This window comes from Astyanax mexicanus, chromosome 21, assembly GCF_023375975.1.
Source record: "Astyanax mexicanus isolate ESR-SI-001 chromosome 21, AstMex3_surface, whole genome shotgun sequence".
In the NCBI taxonomy this organism is placed as follows: domain Eukaryota; kingdom Metazoa; phylum Chordata; class Actinopteri; order Characiformes; family Acestrorhamphidae; genus Astyanax; species Astyanax mexicanus.
The window spans coordinates 11,027,361-11,049,787 of NC_064428.1; the positions used below are offsets into that span (position 1 = coordinate 11,027,361).

The window sequence follows — 22,427 nt, forward strand, 5'->3', positions numbered from 1 at the left end:
AAGTTATTATTGAACAGATTATCTTGCATTTGTAAAGCAACATCCATCTCCAGAGCTTTAGAGACAAATGGTCAGTTTGAAATTGGTCTAAGATTTACTCAGACGGAGCTGTCTAGACCTGGTCTTTTAAGAATGGGTGTAACAGCAGCCAATTTCAGAACACTGGGGACATAAGCAGTAGTAAGAGAGGTTCCTGAGATGGTATACAGGTGTAGAGATATCAGCAAGACAGAGCTTCAGGAGTGAGGTGGGGCGAGATTGAGTAGGCAGGGTAATATTTAGATTGGGTAATTATCCAATTATCTGGACGGCACAGTTCTTGACTTAATGGGAGCTGGAGTGTCCAGGGTGTCAGAAACAGACACAGCACAGCAAGAGACAGAAGAGGAGAGTTTACAGATCACAGACAGAGAAGAAGATCTGATTAGAGCAGAAAAGAACACAGAATCTACAGCAGCAGAATTACAGAACAGAATACAGGTTATAGGATGTGATTTAAGATTAGAAGGAGATTAGCTGTATCAGTTTATGATCTGAAATGCTGATATATAGACCAGAAACCCCAGCTGGATTATTATGATTTAAAAATATATTAAAGTAAATTCTTGTGGAATCTTAATTACTTAACTCATAAGTTTCTATTACTCATAGTTTCACTGACACGCAGCTTACAGGAACCTTTTACAGTGTTCCCCTTCACATTTTATCCATTATTATGCAATAATATAATGAGTTTATTATGCTTTTATATTTTGAATCTGTTATTCTGTTATCTTTTTTTGTTCACACACACACACTGAGCACTGAGCACACTCAGAACACACACACACACACACACTGAGCAGTGAGCACACTCAGAACACACACACACACACTGAGCACACTCAGAACACACACACACACTGAGCAGTGAGCACACTCAGAACACACACACACACACTGAGCACACTCAGAACACACACAGTGATGTTGTGGAATATTGTGAGCACCCAGGAGCAGTGAGGATTAAGGGCAGAACCGTGTCGTTGATGGAGCGCTGCTCTAACCACTGAGCCACCACTGCTCATATTCCAGTAATTCTACATGCTGCTGTTGTCCTGTATATGTGGAGAATGTACTGTAACTCTTTGACTGTAAATGTAATGGATGCAGGAGTTTATATAGCTGTTATTCTTCTATTTAACTGATCACTTAAAGGATTATCCTCCTCGCTCAATGAGATAAAACTGCATTCAGAATGGCCTCAATAGCACTGCTTTATGAAGGTGTTCTATTCTGATTGAGCTATTAATCGAAATATTGTCAGATTATCAGGCTGCATGTAAACATGGTTAATATCATCACATGATATTTAGCACGTTATAAAATTGTAATTTTAGGTCTGAGTGAATCATATCAGAAGAAATAAAATCATTTACATTCAATTCAGGCATGCAGACTATTATATACAGGAGACAGGTGTGTTTCTGTCACACATCTTTTCAGCGAATAAGAAGATAAAACTGTTGGGAGCACATTGTTATATAATTTTATCAAACATTCCTCCTACAGCTGCATTCTCCATTATCTGGTCCAGGGTGTGAATTATCAGAGTCTTATTTGCTTACTGTAATTTTTACAGTACATAAATGATAAATACATTACACCAGCTAATGTAGCACATACCACACTGTACCTTCATAGTCAGAGTCATAAACAATATACAGTATTATACAGCAAAATCAACAGCTAGTCAATCCCACAAACACACACCCAATAGAATAGAATAAAACTTTAATGTCCCACCAAGGCAGGACATTTTTCTCTGGTTTCACCATACAAAGAACAATTAAGTAACAAACACGTCCATAAAAACAAAACAAACAACATATCAGTAAATAACAATAACACTGCTATAAATAATAAACATGTACAAACCAGGAACAACTTAGTGCAATGTATTAATGCGTTTGATGGCACCCTTTATTTAGGGGTGCTGGGATACATTTTAGATGCTGGAGTTCCACTAAAAAGGGCTAGCGATGTCCATGCACGTTACATTAACATCTGAAATCTGCACTATTTTACTCTTAATTCCTTTAAATGAACAAAATCACTGTACCAAAATTCACACTGTAATACAATCAGCACCATTTCAGTCTCACATACATAACAATAAAATAAACAACTTTTAAATGTAAAGCTCACATAAAGCTCATTGTCTTACATAAACACTTATTACACATTTCAGTAGTTAAAGCACAAAGAAGCTGATGTTTTTTTAGAGGCTGAATTACAGAAGAATCTGTAGCAGAGCAGCTAAACTATACAGCTGAGTTCTGTATTAAAACAGCAGGAGAACAGAAACACAAACCCACTTTAAAACCTTTAACCTCGTGCTGTAATAAATCCTTTATTAAAACACTGAATTACAGATCATATAAAAGTACAGAGAGTGAGATTCTCCTTCTGAACCCATTAGAACAGACCCTATGCTAAGCTAAGCGGCTAATGTATTCTCCATCTTTTCATTCTCTGATAAAACTGATCCAGAACAGGCTTATCTTGGACTGTGGTGTTACACAATGCTTCATGAAGCTTTCAGTGTAAAGTCTGGATGTTTCACTGGATACAGAGATTAAAGCAGTGTCCTCACTAAAATCACTAGAGTCACGTTATAACAGTAACCGAAGCTTCGTTACGTCACTGAATCCACTGTGATTCAGATCCCTGCTTTATTACACTGACTGAAACTGGAGAAACATGTTCTGATGTTTTAATCCGTCATATTTTTCATATTTTATACCTTATTTACTCACAGTTTTCACACCAATCCTTTAAATAAAATCTAAATCTATAACTGATCTATTTTATATCTGAACCCATCGATGCCCATCAGTCCATCTGATCACATATTCTGAGATGATCAATAAAAAGAAGATAAATCCTAATCCCAACACAGCACAACACATTCAGTTTTAGAATAAAACCCTGTAATTAAATTGTGCAGATTGTAATTGTGAATGTAAGGGAATGTAATTTGTATTATTTATTATCTTTGTTTGTGGTTAATATAAAATGGAGAATTGAGTCAGTGAAATGTTTATTTAATGGTTTAAAGATGAAACTGGTTTATTTTAGTTGTAATAAAGGTTTATTAGTGTGAATGAGCTTCAGTGAAACAGAATGAATATTGTAGGAAATGAAACTGGACAGTAGACGCAGCGTAGAGACGAGTATCAGAAGCTTCACTGAATCATTTTCTGATTAAACTGCTTCAGCTGTGTTAATGATCCAGAAGCTTGGTAATGGTCATCACTAGTGTAAAGCTGTAGCAGTGAGGATGTAGAAAAGGACATTTCATAGCTCTATAATGAGGGAAAGCAGCACAGAGCTCAGTGTATCTCCAGCCTGCAGTAAAAGCTTTATTCTGAAGTGTTTAGCAGCAGCCAGAGGCTGGAGTTTCCTGCTGATTCAGAATAAGAGCGTCCTCTGCAGGGGGAGAGGAGTATCACCTATTAGCCTCAGCTGGATCAAACTCAACTATTAACCAAACTAATAAAACTATAATAATAACTAAACTAACATTTATAACCAGATAAATCATCTAATCTAACTCAATAAAGAAATTCAATATTAAAAGTCCCTGTTTACTTTTACTGAACATAATTTAACCCTTTTTCAGGCATTATAGTTACATTTATCACAGGTAATAATAACCAGTGTTACTGTGGTCAGTAATATTACTATAGTACAGTCCTCTGATTTAAATCACTGTTATACAGGTAAAGATGTTTAGATTTATATACTTTAACCAAATCACTATTTTACCCTTTTAATTATTTAAACCATCAAATCATTACCAGAACATGTATTTCTTATTTATTTAATTTGTATTTAATTTAGTAAATATTGTTTACTATGTGTATATTTTGATAATTATTATTTAATAATTAATTAACCACAAGGATGTTTCAGAGTACACAAAATATGCTTTAACGCCTGTGTGTGTGTGTGTGTGTGTGTGTGTGTGTGTGTGTGTGTGTGTGTGTGTGTGTGTTTGTGTGTGTGTTTGTGTGTGTGTGTGTGTGTGTAGAGTGGAGCATGGAGGGAGCATCAGAATGAAAACAGGACTGAAGAAATGTAAGTACACACACACACACACACACACAAATACACACACACACTCATACACAAGCTCTCAAAAACACGCATTCACATACACACACATTCACACACACACACACTCATACAAGCAAAAATAACCACACTCATACACAAAAATATACACACACTCATACACACACAAATACACACACACACACATACACACACAAATACACACACACACACACACACACAAAATACACACACACAGAGAAGTATACACACACACTCATACACAAAAAACACACACTCATACACACTCAAATACACACACACATACACACCCAAGCTCTCAAATACACAGACACACTCACTCACACAAATACACACTAATACACACACACACAGATTTAAATATGCACACACTCAAATACATTCATACATATACACAAAAAACCAACACTCAAAAATATGGGAGGTAAATTCTACCAAACTGAAAACACTAAAATGAAAATGTAAATACTGTTTTGCACTTTCAAATACATGTAAATTAACAGTAGGTGGAGCTACAACTACTGAACCTCCAGCAAAACCCCAAATTCATTTAATACCTGAGAAATGAAAAGTAAATCACCAGCAGACAGCGCTAATCTTCCTTTACCTTTTTATTTTATAAATAAAAACGCTACCATTGCATTTAGATTTTAGTTTTGATATTTCTTATTCAGTTTATTAAGAAAAGGAAAGAACAAAGTGGAGCTTTTATTGTAATTTTTACAAATAGCTTTTCATTTTAGATTTGAGTGTAAAATACCCGTATGGTGATGAAAATGAAATGACAAAATGTTTTATTTAAATTTTATTTTTGTCACATGTGACCCGTGCTCAAGTGAAAAATTAAATTTCAAATTTGTTTTTTGATTTTGTCATAAAATTTTCACACGTTTGGGAAAAGAAATCACAAAACGCTTTTTTTCATTTTAATTTTTCATTTGATTTATTTTTGGTAGCATTTACCTCCCATTCAAACACACACACACACACACACACACACACATACACATACACACACACACACACACCCACACACACACACAAACACACACCCACACACACACCCACACACAAACACACACACACCCACACACACACCCACACACACACACACACACATACACACACACACCCACACACACACAAACACACACAAACACACACACCCACACACACACACCCACACACACACCCACACCCACACACACACAAACACACACAAACACACACACCCACACACACACACACACACACATACACAAACACACACACACATACACAAACACACACACACATACACAAACACACACACACAAACACACACACACACCCACACACACATACACACACACTCAAACACACACACACACTCATACACACACACACAAACACACATTTAAACACACACAATCACACACACACACACACAAACAATTATACACACACTCACAAACACACACACTCAAACACACACACACACACACACACAAACACACGCACACACAAACAGTTATACACTCACTCACACACACACACACACACAAACAGTTATACACACACTCACACACAAACACACACACACAAACAGTTATTCACACACACAAACACACAAACAGTTATACACACACACACACAAACAGTTATACACACACTCACACACACACACAAACACACACACACAAACAGTTATACACACTCACAAACACACACACACACACTCACACTCTCTCTCTAATGTGTGTTCTTGTGTTCAGACGGCTGTGATCTCACACTGGATCCAAACACAGCGAACAGATCTCTCTCTCTGAGTGAAGAGAACAGTAGGGTGGAGTGTGGAGAGGAGCAGTCGTATCCTGATCATCCAGAGAGATTTGATAGGTGGCCGCAGGTTCTGAGTAGAGAGAGAGTTACTGGACGCTGTTACTGGGAGGCTGAGTGGAGCGGAGACGTTGCTGTAGCTCTGAGTTATAAAACCATCGGCAGGAAAGGAGGAGGTTTAGACTCTGGGTTTGGAGAGAATGAAAAGTCCTGGATTCTGGAGATCTATAATAACAGATACTCTGTTCATCACAATAATAACAGAACTGCTCTCCCTCCTCCTCCCTCTCCCTCTAACAGAGTAGGAGTGTATGTGGACTGTCCCGCCGGCACTCTGTCCTTCTACACCATCTCCTCTCATACACACACACACTCCTCACACACACCCTCACACACACCCTCACACACACCCTCACACACCCAAACAATCACACACCTACACACATTCTACACCACATTCACTGAACCGCTCTATGCTGGGTTTTATGTTTATTATGGCTCCCCAGTGCGTCTGTGTGATATAGAATAGTGTGTGTTTGTTTGTGTGTGTGTTTGAGAGAGAGATGGATTGTGAGTGATGGTGTTTGTGTGTGTGTGTGTGTGTGTGTGTGTGTGTGCGTGTGAAAGAGTGTAAGTGTGCATTAGTATATGTCTGAGACTGTGTTTGTGTGAGAATGTGTGATTGTGAGAGAGAGAGAGAGAGAGAGAGAGAGAGTGTGTGTAATTGTGTATGTGTGTGTGTGTGTGTGTGAGTGAGTGTGCAAATCTTCATCATAATAATCTACAATTAAATTGTTTATGTAAATATATTGTTTATGATTATGAGTTTTATATTATTGGTAATTAAATCATTATGATTGTAAATTTATTGTGTATGATTGTGAGTTTATTGTTTATTATTGGTAATTAATAGTTATGATTGTAAATATATTGTTTATGATTGTGAGTTTATTGTTTAAGAACAGTAAATATTATAAATATAAATAGGACAGATATCAGTGAACAGAAGCTCTGAAGATCTCAGTGATTTTTAAGCTTCATCACAGAAATCTGTTATATGAAATGATTATGAGCGTCCTGTATCTGATATCTGAGAATATTCTGTACAGAATCTGATAATCTGATATTAAATTCTTCTTCAGATGTGAGATTATCATGTGCTGTGTTCAGTTTACCTCAGAAATCTGATGATGGAGCTGGAAATTACGTTACACCTGCATTCCAGTTAAACATCACGATAATTTTACACAATTTCAAAATAAAAGGTTTTTATTGTTAATGAAAATGAACAAAATAATGAAACCGCAATTGAAAAAAAGTAAAAGTAAATAAAAAGTAATTAAAAGAAAAAACTCAATTTGCCAGAGAGAATAGAGATGTTAAAAGAAATGTAGGACACTGACATCAGACTCACTGAATATGAAAAGGAAATAAAATAAACTAAGAAAAGAAAGTTTATAAGAGATAACAATTACTATAAAACTGGATACATACAGTGGCATGAAAAAGTATTTGCCCCTACAGATTTATTTAGTTTTTGCTTTTTTGTCATACTGATATTTTTCAGATTATTAAACAAACTTTAATATCAGACAAAGATAACCTGAGTAAATATAAAAAGCATTTTTTAAATGATAATTGTATTTATTAAAGTAAAAAAAAACATTCAAACTAATCTAGTCCTGTGTGAAAAAGTATTTCCCCCTAAATCTAATAACTTAGTTGTGCCACCCAATCAAGATTTAATGATAACTGATAACGAGTCTTTCTCATCTCTGTGGAGGAATTTTGTTCCACTCTTCTTTACAGAATTGTTTTAATTCAGACACATTGGAAAATAAACGTCCTGTTTAAGATCATCCACAGCACCTCAATCAGACTTTAACTAGACCCTCCAAAACCTTAATTTAGTTTTTTTTAAGCCATTCAGAGGTGATGTGTTAAATGATGATGTGTTAATTTTACACCAGATGTAAAGGAAAACACACCTTCCAAAAAGTTCCACTTTTGTCTCTTCAGTCCAAAGAATATTTACCCAAAGTTTTGAAGATCATCAAGATGTTAGTTGGTAAATGTGAGACGGGCCGTTGTGTTCTTTTTGGTCAGCAGTGTTTTTTTTATCTTGGAAGACTTCCCTCAGTCTCTTTCTTATTATTGAATCATTAAAACTAACCTTAACTGAGGCAGGTAAGACCTACAGTTCTTTAAATGTTGTTCTGGGTTCTTTTGGGATCTCCTGGATGAGTTGTTCATGCCCTTTTGGAGTAATTTTGGTCGGCCGGTCACTCCTGGGAAGATTCACCAGTGTTCAGTGTTTTCTCCATTAGTGAATAATAGCTCTCACTGTGGTTCTCTGGAGTCCCAAAGCTTTAGAAATGACTTTATAACCTTTTCCAGACTGATAAATTAGCAATGACTTTGTTTTCTCATCTGTATTTGAATTTCTTCAGATGAGGGTATAATAATGTGCTGCTTTTTGGGATATTTTATCTGCTTCATGTTGTCAAACAGGTTCTATTTAAGAGATTTCCTGATTCTACAGATCAGGAAATATTAAGAGGTTAAATAACTCTAAGTAACGCATTACTGACATCACTGATTTTGTACCACTTTGGGATGCCTTAAGTACCACCACTGGTACAGGTACCACTGTACAAAATAATTACTAGTAGATTTTCTACCAAAAAATTCCCCATTTCTTCCAAAAGTTTCCCTTGGGGATCAATAAAGTATCTATTTATCATCTATCTATCTACAGTGTTACGGTTCTGTACAGATGCATACAGTGCTGCATTTGTCCTGCAGATGTCACCATTACCCAGAGTTAGAAGTGAATACCAGTACAGTACAGGGCATGGAAATATTTACGCATTTACTATATCAGTGGTTCCCAACCTATGAGTCGCGACCCAACCTATGGGTCGCCAAAGATCCACGATGGGTCGCGAAGCCCTCTTGATTTTAAGGGGTTTAATTTTAATACTATATATAGTCTAGGGTAAGCAAAATTCGCCGCGCTGCGCTGCGCTCTCTCTGTCTCTCTCTCTCTCTCTCTGGCGCGCGCGCGGGCGCTCTCTCCGGCAGCGCGGAGCTGAATTCAGCGCGAGGCTGAATATAATAATATAATAATATAAAACTCAGTTTAGTTAAATAAATGAAAATGAGTGAGGGCCTTTAAAGTTAATCAATTATTGTCCAATATTTGGACAGGTTGAGGTTTTGGTGAGCTGTTTTACTGATTTGAAACTGAAACTGATATTATTCTTTTTTTTTTGTTTTGTTTTTATTTTATAGAAATTATTTTTTATTCATTTTAAATAGTTGTATTATTTTATTGATCTAATAATTTTTTTCTTCATAAGATGAAAATTCCTTATGTTTTATGTATCAATTTTTCCTTTTTTACGTGTTTATTTTATTCATCTATAGTAAATGTCAGTTTTTATTTGTCATTTCTAACCCCCCCGCCCCCACCCCAACCCAATTATACACTTACATCTTTTACATTTGGGGGGGGGGGGGGGGGGGGGTTATGTTGGGTCACCAAAGCTTACAATGGTAAAAATATGGGTCCCTGAAGAAAAAGGTTGGGAACCACTGTACTATATGACACTTAAAGGCACACTAGGTAGGATTTCCTTGATTTTTGAACTTTTTAAAGAAGTGAAATTACAGCTTGAATCTCACTGCAGCTTGCATTGAGGTGTAATAGGAGGAATAGCGGTGCTCTCGTGTCTGTGCCAGAGCTCCTCCTGTAAAGGCCCTGTCCCACTGCGATTGCGTCTAAATATCCACTAAAGTACGTCCAAATTCATCAGAAAACACTGCGTCCACTGAGTGAACGCGCTGCGTCCAAATTACATCCATATTCCGTCTAAATTGAAGTTGGACGCCGACTTCCAAATTTGTACGTCGACTTCCACGTTTTGGACGTCGACTTCCACTTTTTGGAAGTCGACGTCCACTTTTTGGACGTCGACTGCCAACTATATATGGTTGTTTTTTCTAGTGAATCATCATTTCTTCTTGAGCTACAAGGGAGAGCACATCTATTCTCTTCTACACAACCGTGGACCACAGATTCCTTGCAGTGATGGTGCAGCAGCAGAACATACTCCTCCATGTGCTGGACCAGACCGGGAGGAGGAGGAGGCGGCAGCAGGAGAGGACTGTATGGGCGGCGGCCGTCTTAGCGGAACCCTTCCTCTTGGCTGGCATCTTGGAAAGTGTGGAAAAGCGATGGACGCCAGAAAAATATTTTTATGGACGTCGACGTCCACCTGTACGTGCCGTCCAAATATCCACTAAAATACGTCCGTACTGCGTTTAAATATCCACAAAATTACGTCCATATTAGTCGCCGTCTATTCCGAAAATTTTGGGAGGTACCAAAACCACTTTTGCGTCTAAAGTGGATGGCAACGTCTAAACTACGTCCACTTGGACGGTGCCGTCCAAATATCCACTAAACTACGTCCAGATTGCGTCTAAATATCCACTAAATATCCACTAAACTGCGTCCACTGAAATTTGGACGTACTTTAGTGGATATTTAGACGCAATCGCAGTGGGACAGGGCCTTAAATTTTTCTAGACGGCCGCGACCAACACTCGTGAGAACTGCGCCTCTTTACAGCACTGCGACCTGCTTTCAGACCTGTATGTAGTTCTAACAGTTCGACAAGGACTACAAAAACCCGCCATTTGGAGTTGGTTAATTCTTTACAGAAGCTTTCTTTCTTTAATTCTTTACATCACAACTAGTAGTGATGGACACAGTAGCTCTTTTAGATTAACTAAATCATTAGAATCCGTTCACTAAAAATATTCGTTCAAAAGATTCGTTCTTTCAGATTGTTCATCTGAGCTGAGGAGAAGCCCCGATGAATTCAGATAGTACCAGATAAAGACAGATTACAGGTAAATCAGTGGGTATTTCTGTTTTGTAAGGAGCTTAAAATGTTAATAAGAGAGTTAAAAGGTTATTAAAACAACCAGACTGTAAATATGTGATATATAAGTTGAGATAAAGTGTTTGGTTTAACTGCTAAAGCTGTATGCTAGCAGGCGGAAGCAAGCAGCGATTAGCATTTGCGATTTGCATTAGCAAAGTTTGTAAGCTTAGCAAAGTTTGTATGGCTGTTTGTAAGCTTAGCTTGCAGTAAATTGCCCCAAACTGAAATATACATTTTAGTATACAAATATATATATATATATATAAACTTACTCTCTGCTGTTCCCTTCAAACCCTCCTACATACCTTTCAAATCATCATTAATACTCCTCCATGCCATCTTGTCTCCTGTGCCTGGACATTTAATTTTGGATCTTTGACCGATTCCTTTCTCCCTACCCATCCACTTTCCGTTAGCCTTTAACCTATCAACACCTCCTTCATCCTCCACTCCTTCTGTGCTTGAGGTAGCCTCCATAGTATCAAAGGTATTGATTTCCTGTGGACTGTGGCACGTAACCTGCCGCTGGACTTCAGCCAACTGACTCAAACAATTCTATTCAAAGTATTGTTAAATGCGGGGCCCCTGCACTCATTCGCTCAAGCACCTCATCTTTCCTTGGTGTATCCTCAGTCCTCTCACTGATGTGACCTTGCTCCACCCACACACACAAGTCAGCAACTCCTTTCCACCTACCAACCCACCTGCCTCTATACTTAACCCACTTCTCGTAGTCATGTCCGTTCCAGAGTCCGTAACCATGTTACCCGCCTGTGAGTCATCTTCCACCCCTGCTCTTGCTGACTCCTGCGGTATTGCTTTTCATAAAAATGTATACATGTATACATTTATTACACTCTGCAACTGTAGGGGGAGCCCACGAGCACAAAATCTCAACCATACCTAGTGGAGCTTTAATCATAACATACATCATATATATTTTTTTAGATTATTCAGCACTGAGTACTGAATGTTTATTAGTCATGCATATAATCATAAATACTACTTGGATTGATATAAAAAATATTTAAAATAATAAACTGAAAAACTGAGTATGTATACTGAGTATAGTATAATAGTAATTGTGTTTATAATAATTCAATAATAATAATAAATAATTCCGATTTATAAAAATGTAGTCCTGAGTGTGTGATGTGTGTATGGTAGCTGTGTTTGTAACTGTGTGTGGTATTTGACGAGGTAGTTCTAGGTGATGACCTTGTTGGGAGCATGACTAGCTTGTGGAAAGAAGCTGTTCCTCATCCTCTCTGTGTTCATCTTCAGAGAGTAAAAGTGTCTCCCAGAGAGATGAGTCCATTGTTGGGATTTCTAACCCTCTGAAACACTGATTTTGTTAAGTTTGGAAAAAACAAGACATTGGGTTTTAGTGAACTCAAAAACTGTAAAAGAAACACAATCTACATTTTGATTGTTTTGATATACATTTTGATCTGCAGTAGAGTTAATTCTGACCTGTAGTGCAGCAGATACAACCTGCCATGCCTGCAGTGATTAGAAGACAGTGAGTAGAAGGATGATGGAGCCCATTTCAATGATGTACATCATCGGTGAGCAACCTTTGGGAAAGAACCTGTGTAGGAGGTGTCTGCAGGACTGATCTAGTGTAGCAAAGAGCTTAGACGGGTAATCAAGTAACGGGTAATTAAGCTTGAATTTGCTAAATGGCAGACATTCGTTTTTTAGTGTATAAACTAAAGACTACACTGCTGGAGTCTCTATTTTATCGTCCACTGAAACTCTGTATGTTCTGATACTGAATTTTACTGAAATTTTACTTGATCTGAAACCCTGAATCAGAAAATCTTGGACATTAGTTCACATTTAGCGATAAAGACAACACTGATTTTCCTACAACCTGAGCTTTAGACCTTATCACCACTGGCAGAGAGGAGAGCACTCAGCAAGCTGCTGAACATCATGGACAATGTTCACCACCCTCTGCACAGCACCATCACCAGGCAGAGGAGCTCATTCAGCGGCAGACTGCTGTCCCAGTCCTGCTCCAGGGACAGACTCCAAAAGTCTTTTGTCCCTCAGGCCATAAGACTGTTCAACTCCTCTCAGCACAGCAAACTAAAGACTCTGTGACACTTTTTCATTCTGGCAACTCTGGTCACTCCATGGACTCACCCTCATCTCTGCAGACACACTCTCAGAGAAGCCCCATTACATTATTTGTATGGTTTTCTGTTCTGCACTACTAGTTTATTTACTGTCCGCAGTTTTGATCTTTGCAAATTTGCACTGCTAAATTATTATATAACTGCATTCTTGCACTCTCTGTATGTCTGACATATCATCTTCTAAATCTCTAAATCTAAATCTTAGTTCACAGAATTCATAGAAAACACAAATATAATAATTTAACTTACATTTAAAGTATGTGTAACTAATTAACTAATGAATCAATATTCATAGTAGACACAATAATAACAGTTTTAGAGTGGAGTAAAATAATAGAAACACAAGGAGACACTTGTAAGATTCTACCATTTATTACACATGATGACATTCTTAAATAAAATCGCTTCACTCAACAGTTCTTGCATAGATATATTACAATACCAATTTAAAAAAGAATTGTGAAACAAACCAGTAACAAAAATAAACTCTTCATTTCTTTTTTCCTTAATAAAGAACATTGTCATACTAATATCATATAATACAAATCATATTTGGAAATGCTTTTTACAGCAAAGAAAACACAACTTAAAGGAATGGAGCGAGAGATCGGAGTGGAATAACTGGGAAAGAGAGCAGGAGGAGAGTGATGGATTTACAGGAGGAAACTTGGGAGAAGTCCGTAAATAGGAAAATCGACACAGAGACACTCTTTCAGTGTCAAACATTGACGGACTGATGGATGAAAAACTTCCCGAGCTGTTTGTGTTGAGGTTCAGCCTGAGTTCGGGTTTTCTCTGGAGTTCTGAATCAGTGTTGTGAATTAGGTTCATTCAGAGTTCTGAAAAAAAGATGTTGGTGGAGTGGGTTCATCTGTACACAGGAAATCCAAAGCAAAGTTTGGACCAGTTTTGTTCTTGAGGAGTTTATGAGGGAATGTAACATGTAACACAATACAAAACTGACGTAACAAACATTAAACACAAGACACTCGTGAAAATGAAGACACGGCTGTTTTAAAGTTGGTTCTACAGGACTGGAGGAAAGTTGGAAAGTTCTAGGCATTAATAGAGTAAAGGTGTGGTAGAAGATCCAAAGTACTGAGTAATTATGATAAAATATAAGATATGTTCCAATACACACAGCAGATTTCTGGAGTTCTAAAATCTGGAGTTAAACAAAAATGTGTGAAAGTGTTAAATTGTGTGAGTTTATTCTCCAACTTAAACCACAAGTTGAGTTGAGGGGAACTCTTTGGCGGTGTAGAGTTTATTTCAGAGTTTGTTCCAAGGTGTTGAGGAGCATGACTGAACTCTCTAATGGGCGTGTCACCCAATCCTAGTCTTCTTTCCATGGGGTGTTACATTACATTTTATATAATGTACACAACACTTGAAGAAATGGCAACTTGCTGACCTTACAGCCTTCAACCAACCAATTAATGTTCAGTATAGGCAGACTCCGCCCACATAAATGAAGATATCAGAATGTAGATTTTTAGATCTTGATATTTTACCAAAATTATTACTAGTACTTTGAAGTCTGTGCCACAGTTTTACTACAGTACTAAGACCCTAAGGGGCATTAAGTGAAAGTGTTGCTCTGCAGAACTGCTGAAGAACATGAGGAGAACTGATTTATATTTACTGCAGCGATGAATGAAGATCTAATAGATTCATAGCTGCTTTAGAAATCCCTGAAATCTTCAGATGTAAGACTGTAAGTTAGTGAGTCTGGGAGGGGTTGCTGGGATTGGGGTGATTCTTCTCCAAGCTAATGTGGCCAAGAGAGATTTTTGTTTGTGTGTGTGAATGTGAAGGGGGGGGGGGGGGGGGGGGGGGTAGGTTATAGGGACTGTGTCCCGATAGGATCTCCTTACTCAGCATAAACTCAGCGTGCCACCCCATCCTGAAACACCCAGGAGTGACCCCACAGTGTTCCACCTCCCTGAAGTCCTGACCAGGGCATCTCACCCACCCAGAGAGCCCACGACCAGAGTCTGGAACCCGGAGCCTGAAGCCTGGAGTCCAGATTCTGGAACCCGTCTCGTTACCAGTTCCAGTCCCGCGGTCAGGTGGCTCGTGTATTAGCTGAGGTCGGGCAGACGGGAGGAAAGGGCGCGGTACATGATACTGACAGATGACCAGACAGCAGGAGCCTTAGCCTAAATATCACACACTGGTGTGCTGCTGCATTTGTTTTGGGAGCTGGTGAGATGGGGGGTCTGAGCTTTTTCTGGAGTAGGTTTGATTTTAAGGGTTTTAATCAGTTTATTCTGAAATGGGAATTCGTAGTGCTGAACTTTTAAATCCCACTGGTCTGATAATAGTAATGGAATAAATGTCACTGTTTCACTGAATATTAACCCTCAGAAGTCATATCCAGTTCATAAAGTCATATATATATATATAATAAATAGCAATATGTAGTGTGGTCCACCTTATTTTTATTTTGTATTATGGTATGGGTTAAAATATATAAATTGTTTTATCATTTATTTAATATGCTTATATAAACGTATAATATATGCTTGTGTTAACATTGACATTGAGTAACAGTGGCAGGAAGGGCTTAAAATATATATTAGAGGTGGGAAAAATATAGCACAAAGAATCATAAAGAAATGCCTTGCAATATATTGAGTTTCGCAGAATCAAAATTATGATATTACCATTATTGTGGGCTAGGTATTGTAATAATATTATATTGTGAGATACCATGTGATTCTGTGTGATATATATTTTGTGTAAATTATAATATAATAGTCGTACTACTGAAGATGTTCTAAAGGCTGAAATGTATTAAATATACATATATAAAATATGGACTTCTGAGGGTTAAAACCAGCAGGCCTAAGTAAAACCTTGAAATACGCCTAGATGAGATCCCAAAAAGAGGTACATTATTTAACATTACTTACGACAGTAATAAACATTGTTAAGCGGTTAAGTAATGTCTCAACTAATCACAAACTGACACTAACTAAGTACTGATAATTAATGTACACATATTGCAAAGTGTTACCAGCTCTTCTTAGACCTGTTATCTTAATTCCATTATCAACTTACGATATAAGGACAATAACTCAATAATTGTAGATGGTCTTAGGTGTAAGGAGATATGATTAATGGGAACGGGCTGGTAAGTAGACTGCATTTAAAAAGAGCTATTTTGTTAATTATTTTGTATTGTCAAAATCATATTAATTAATAAATACTTTAAAAGGGTGCAATTGCAATTGTTTCTGGCATAATATATCACATTTTTGTGCCAGATATGGAGCTTAAAAGCTGGCATAAGTATTTGAATCTGCATTTCGTATATTTAAAATAAATGTATTTTAATTAAATGTATATTTTAATTAAATGACTTTCAATAAACCTGCAATATTTGGTTGTGTAATTCATACATTTGAATGTTAATGTCTTTTTGTGTTCAGAACTTGTGAGGTTTAGGAAATCTGCTGTTACAAAACATTTTAAATAACTTTAAACAAATATTTCAACTTTTAAAGTAAATTAAATTAAATGCATGAATGTAAATACATTGATTCAAATCAAACATTTGAATCTTTGGATAAACATTTTAGGAAAAACAACAATTTGCACCACCTTCAAGTTCAAAACACAAAAAGGGATTCTTACAATTCTAATTTATTAATTGCCCCATTTAATTAAGATAAATTTAAAATGCAGATTTACTAGTTATGTCAGTTTTCAGATCCATAGCAAGGTCTAGTCCAGGGGTGTCCAAACTACGGCCTGCGGGCCATTTGCGGCCCGTTTTCTTTTTTGGAGCGGCCCGCGAGGTATTTTAGAAATAGAATTAAAGTTGGCCCGCTGTTAAGCAGGTTTTTATAATGTGAGATTCAAAGTTTAAACGCTAGGTGTCAGAAACGGGCCAAAGCGTCGGAGAGGGTGCGCATAAAAAGCGCAGAAAAACGGGGCAAAAGCGTCTAAAAGCGAAGAGAGTGCGCATTTATAGCGCAGAAAAAACGGGCCAAAGAGTCTAAAAGCGGAGAGGGTGCGCATTTCTAGCGCAGAAAAACGTGCCAAAGAGTCTAAAAGCGGAGAGAGTGCGCATTTCTAGCGCAGAAAAAACGGGCCAAAGAGTCTAAAAGCGGAGAGAGTGCACATTTCTAGCGCAGAAAAAACGGGCCAAAGAGTCTAACAGTGGAGAGAGTGCGCATTTCTAGAGCAGAAAAACGGGCCAAAGAGACTAAAAGCGGAGAGAGTGCGCATTTCTAGCGCAGAAAAACGGGCCGAAGAGTCTAACAGTGGAGAGAGTGCGCATTTCTAGAGCAGAAAAACGGGCCAAAGAGTCTAAAAGCAGAGAGAGTGCGCATTTCTAGAGCAGAAAAACGGGCCAAAGAGACTAAAAGCGGAGAGAGTGCGCATTTCTAGCGCAGAAAAACGGGGCAAAAGAGTCTAAAAGCGGAGAGGGTGCGCTTTTTTTGTGCAGAAAAACGGGCCAAAGAGTCTAAAAGTTGCCGTAATTAAGGAGTTTTATATTAAGAGACATCATAAAATTAAACATCAATTTGAAAAATAATAGTTTACACAACACTGTCAAATATAAAGTTAGTAAGTCAAGTAAAATGGTGTGAAAATGAAATAATCAGGAAAAATTATTATTAAAATTATTTAAAGTGGTATATTTCATTATTTGTTTTATTACAGAGTCTGTGGCCCATGACTTCAAATATATTTCTCCTTCTGGCCACCAACAAAAAAAGTTTGAACACCCCTGGTCTAGTCTGTAGGCTACAGATTGCACTGCTGCATGTTGAGCCTGTGTTGAGCTTTATGATGGTGGCAAAGGTCCTGAAGTGTTTTCTAGATGAGGCCTTTTGATTGTACATACAGTACCTCAAATCTACAGTACCTAAGTACCTAAAACTCCTCAGCATTTCCTCATATTTCCCCACCCACAGGTCTTAGGGAGTTTGGTAAACTGGTTCATTATGAAGTATTGAAAATATCTGTCGTACATTCATGGTAAATGTCACACAAAGCTCTCAAATCCACAAGAAACCCCAAACTGAATTCATGAGAATTTCAGATAATGATCTCACCATATTTACAAAAAGCAACCGTTTTGACTTTTCCCAGCTGTGCCTTTTCTAATGGATGTTATGCGCAACTGAAAATACGTCTCGAAGCTTACTGACAGACAATGCTTTTCTTTCTTTATCACTGCATGCGAGTCCTGGACAGCCTGGAGAAGCGTCTCAAGCTGTTCAGAAAGGAAAAATTCAAAGCTGGCGGGACGCTCAAGACGTGTGCAAGAACAAATCTGCTTTCATGTCGTCCTCAACAAGTATTAAAGCAGGCTTCATTCCAGAAACTCAGACCTGTTCAGCCGCTATCTGTGCTAGTGTAGAATCCGTAACTCGATGCTCGTAGTTGGTAGCTTGTTCGTTATACTTGTGCAAATTGCAACAGTTCAAGAAAAGTGTAGTGAGGGAGAGCTTTTTGTGTCCTAATGGTTCCACTGCCTTCATTCAGCTTCATCATTGTGAAAGATCTTAAAGTTCATGGTACAGTAGATCCCAGCACTGGCTGAACAAATCAGAAGGGAGGCAAAACGGTATTCCAGTAGTAGCCAATGTGAAGGATCCTTCGGAACGACAAATTCCACTGTTGATTGGCAGGGGGACGGGTTTCTCTAGTGGAAGAGTTATCTTTCGTTTTATTACCTCCATTTGGCTTCTTCATTGTAAAAAATATGTCTTTGCCAAAGATATGGTAAATGGTACAGTAGATCCCAGCAAGGGCTAAACAAAACAGAAAAGATATGGTTGGCCCAAAAAGTGGTGAAGTGGCCCAAAACATCCAGCTGTTGATCAGGTGGGCAAAGTTCCTGTAGAGGAAGAGGTGTCCTTTGGTCCACTACCTCCTATCAATTTTTTTACTGGGAAACATCTGAAAGATAAGGTTCATGGTACAGTAGATCCCAACACTGGCTGAAGGAACCAGAAGTGAGGCAAATCGGTAGTGCAGTCAACTTGAAGGATCCTTTGGATGCGTGAAGCTGTTGATTGGCAAGGGGGGTGGGTTTCTTTTTAGAAAGATGTGTCTTTTGTTCCAGTGCCTCCAATCAGCTTCATTGGAAAAGATCTGAAAGGTTATGGTTTATGGTACAGCAGGTCCCAACACTGGCTAGAGGGACCAGAAGTCAGAGGGAATGGTATCCCAGTCAACATGAAGGATCTGTTGATTGCTGTTGATTGGCAAGGGGGGGAGGGGTTTTGTTTGAGGAACAAGTGTCTTTTGTTGCACTGCTTCCAATTGGCTTCTTAATTGAGAAAGAAGTAAAAGATATGGTAAATGGTACAGTAGTTCTCAGCAAGGGCTAAACTAACCAGAAAAGGAACCAGAAGAGAGACAAAACGGTAGTGCAGTCAACTTGAAGGATCCTTTGGAACAATAAAGCTGTTGATTGGCAAGGAGGGCAGGTTTTTGTTGTGGAAGAGTTGTCTTTTGTTTTATTACCTCCATTTGGCTTCTCAATTGTAAAAGATATGTCATAAAGATATGGTAACATGGTACAGTAGATCCGAGCAAGGGCTAAACAAAGCAGATAAGATTCGGTTGGCCCAAAAAGTGGTGTGGTGGCCCAAAACATCCAGCTGTTGATTGGCAGAGGGCGGAGTTCCTGTAGAGGAAGAGGTGTCTTTTGGTCCCCTTCCTCCAATCAGATTCTTTATTGGGAAAGATCTGAAAGATATGGTTCATGGTATAATAGATCCCAACACTGGCTGAAGGAACCAGAAGAGAGGCAAATCGGTAGCATTGTCAATGTGTAAGATCCTTTGGAACAATGTAACTGTTGATTGGCAGGGGGGCAGGGTTTCTTTCGAGGAAGAGGTGTCTTTTGCTTCAATGCCTTAAATCAGATTCTTCATTGAGAAATATCTGAAAGATTTGGTTCATAGTACTGTAGATCCCATTACTTGCTGAAGAACCCAAGAAAGGTAAACATAAAGGTTAGCCTAAAACTTGGTGCAGTGACACAAAACATCCAATTGTTGATTGGCATGGGGGCGGGGTTTCTTTTGAGGAAGAGGTGTCTTTTGTTCCAGTGCCTCAAATCAGATTCTTCATTGGGAAAGATCTGAAAGTCATGGTAACATGGTACAGTAGATTCCAGTACTGGCTGAAGGAACCAGTATGTAAAGTAGAGATACGGTTGGTATCTGCAGTAGTAGTCAATGTGAAGGATCCTTTGGAACGACGCATCCATTCATTATTCAATAATAATAATAATGTTAATTAGTACATACTATGTGTGTCTTTGTTGTGTAAAGAGTCATTTAGCATTGTCTTAACTGAAGGTAGCCAGTCAGGTAAGCTCCGTCGGCAGGTCCTGACATGGTACAAGTCCTGGTACCACTCTATAACTGGTTCATGAGCTGGTCAAGGTTGCACAAGTTCTCCAAACATGAACCAGGTAAATTAGCAATGAAATTGACCAAACCGGGCCGGCCCATTCCAGATCTGAACTCCTGCTCACAGTATTCTGAATATCCAGCACATCCACCATATTCAACCATGCCCTCCGTAGGCATCCTTCAGGGCATCCTGCTGGAGTGACAGGCAGACAGACCTGCATGCCGCCTGCCTCTTCCCCTGTGCCATCCCTCGTTCTCTCTCCTTCTCTTCTTCTCTCCTTCAGTTCCCCACTTTCTCTTCCTCTCCCTTGCTTTCGTGCCAGCTCCTCCTCTTTAAATATGCCTCTTCATGTGCAGTGCCAAGTGGTCCGACCGCGAGAAGCACCTGTAGAAAACGGGAGGGGGAGAAAAAACAGAGCGTGAAGATGCAAGCAGTCAACGAGCCACTCGACATGTCATCTGCTGAAAGATTAAAGGAACGGGGTCATGCATTATTTCAGCTGAAATGCTAACGTCCGTGCTAAATGATGAAAGCTTGTTGCCTGCTAATGACCATTAGCTAATTAAGAAATATCACGTTCGCTTTCAGTGTGATATTATTCTTAGTCATATTAGCATTAGCATTTAGCGGCAGGGGGGCTTGAAGACGAGGTTTTGGTATGTTAGAGTCAGACATATAAAAAGCACTGAATAAAAGTATTGAATAAAAAAAAGTCAAAAAAGTTACTTGAGTAGAAGCTGAAGTGTTCTTTAAACTCCACACTTAAGTAGAAGTACTGAGGTATTCAACATTTTTTTTGTACTTAAGTATTGTGAGTAGTTTTTAGTAAAATGTACAGTATTAGTGAAGTACTGAAAGTAAAAGTACAGTACTGTGTTGTTAGTGTATTTATTACAGAAAGCAGTGGAAAGTTAGCAATGCTCAAGGCAGAACGGGAGCAGTGAGATCTTATAAGATCATTTGATTCACTCAATGATGAAAAGCTTCATCAAACCCGGTGACAGTGCAGAGCATCTATACCTCTGGCTCTAGTGATAATGTGGGTTTGGATTTAATCTAACATTTTATAACTGTAACAAGTAACGATGCATCACATGAACAATATATCAGAGAGTAAAAGTATCAAACTCATCCAAAATATGCAGTGAAGTAAAAGTGGACGTGAGAGAAAAAATAATACCCTAGTACATACAAATACAACATTTTAGCACTTAAGTACAGTAGTAAAGTATAAATAATACTCCAGTAGATACAGATACAACATTTTAGTACTTAAGTACAGTAGTGAAGTAAAAATAATACTCCAGTAGATACAGATACAGTGTTTTAGTACTTAAGTACAGTAGTGAAGTAAAAATAATACTCCAGTAGATACAGATACAGTGTTTTAGTACTTAAGTACAGTAGAGAAGTAGCTCTAATGAAATTAAAAGTCCCACACCAAATATGAAGCTAACATCTACAGTCCATTACTATTATTATTTTTTTTACTCAAAATTAACTGAATTTGCACCTGGCTCTTAACGGGAAATGGCACGTGACACAGTCATTGGTTTATTGGTTATTTAACGTTACACCCAAAACACACCAATAATTAATTAAAAGAATTAATACCTTTTGCATGATTCGAGCCATGCAAGGAGTACTTTTTCTGTCGTTACGATAGCAAAGACACTCTGAAATCTATAGATCGCTAAAATAGGGCCCTAAAGGTGTTGACAACACTGGCAAATTTACTGTGTAGCAAATCTTGCTGAACAATAGAACTGTGTATAATTGATGATTAAGTCTGCGAAACTAGGTTTCTTATTAACGTTTCTTATTATATGGGGTCCTGTTGTGTATCTGTTATTACAGTAAGGGAATAAAAGTCTATTTGCATAAAACTGCATTTAAAACAAAAAATCGAAATGCTCTACATAGACTTTCATTGAAAGTCAGAAAGTTTTTTTTTGCTTTCTAGTAAAGTTACTATTTT

General features: G+C 38.1%; 2 protein-coding genes across 6 annotated transcripts in view; one reads left to right on the forward strand and one right to left on the reverse strand.

Annotated features, from left to right (window-relative positions):
- The window catches only part of LOC103029360 (ribonuclease inhibitor-like), a 605,885-nt gene extending 599,085 nt beyond the window's left edge, over positions 1 to 6,800 (forward strand). For 4 of the 5 annotated variants that reach the window (XM_049470080.1, XM_049470089.1, XM_049470088.1 and 1 more), the window contains 2 exons: positions 4,076 to 4,122; positions 5,895 to 6,800. In XM_049470080.1, coding sequence (XP_049326037.1) covers positions 4,076 to 4,122; positions 5,895 to 6,487 — 640 coding nt within the window. In that variant the 3' untranslated portion in view covers positions 6,488 to 6,800. The remainder of the gene's footprint in view (positions 1 to 4,075; positions 4,123 to 5,894) is intronic. The other variant, XM_049470079.1, reaches the window with a different exon arrangement.
- Positions 6,801 to 13,410: 6,610 nt separating this feature from the next.
- LOC103039059 (Krueppel-like factor 7) overlaps positions 13,411 to 22,427 on the reverse strand; it is a 66,634-nt gene continuing 57,617 nt past the window's right edge. The window contains exon 4 of the mRNA XM_007239948.4: positions 13,411 to 20,833. Within this exon, the coding sequence (XP_007240010.3) occupies positions 20,782 to 20,833 (52 nt within the window). The 3' untranslated portion in view covers positions 13,411 to 20,781. The remainder of the gene's footprint in view (positions 20,834 to 22,427) is intronic.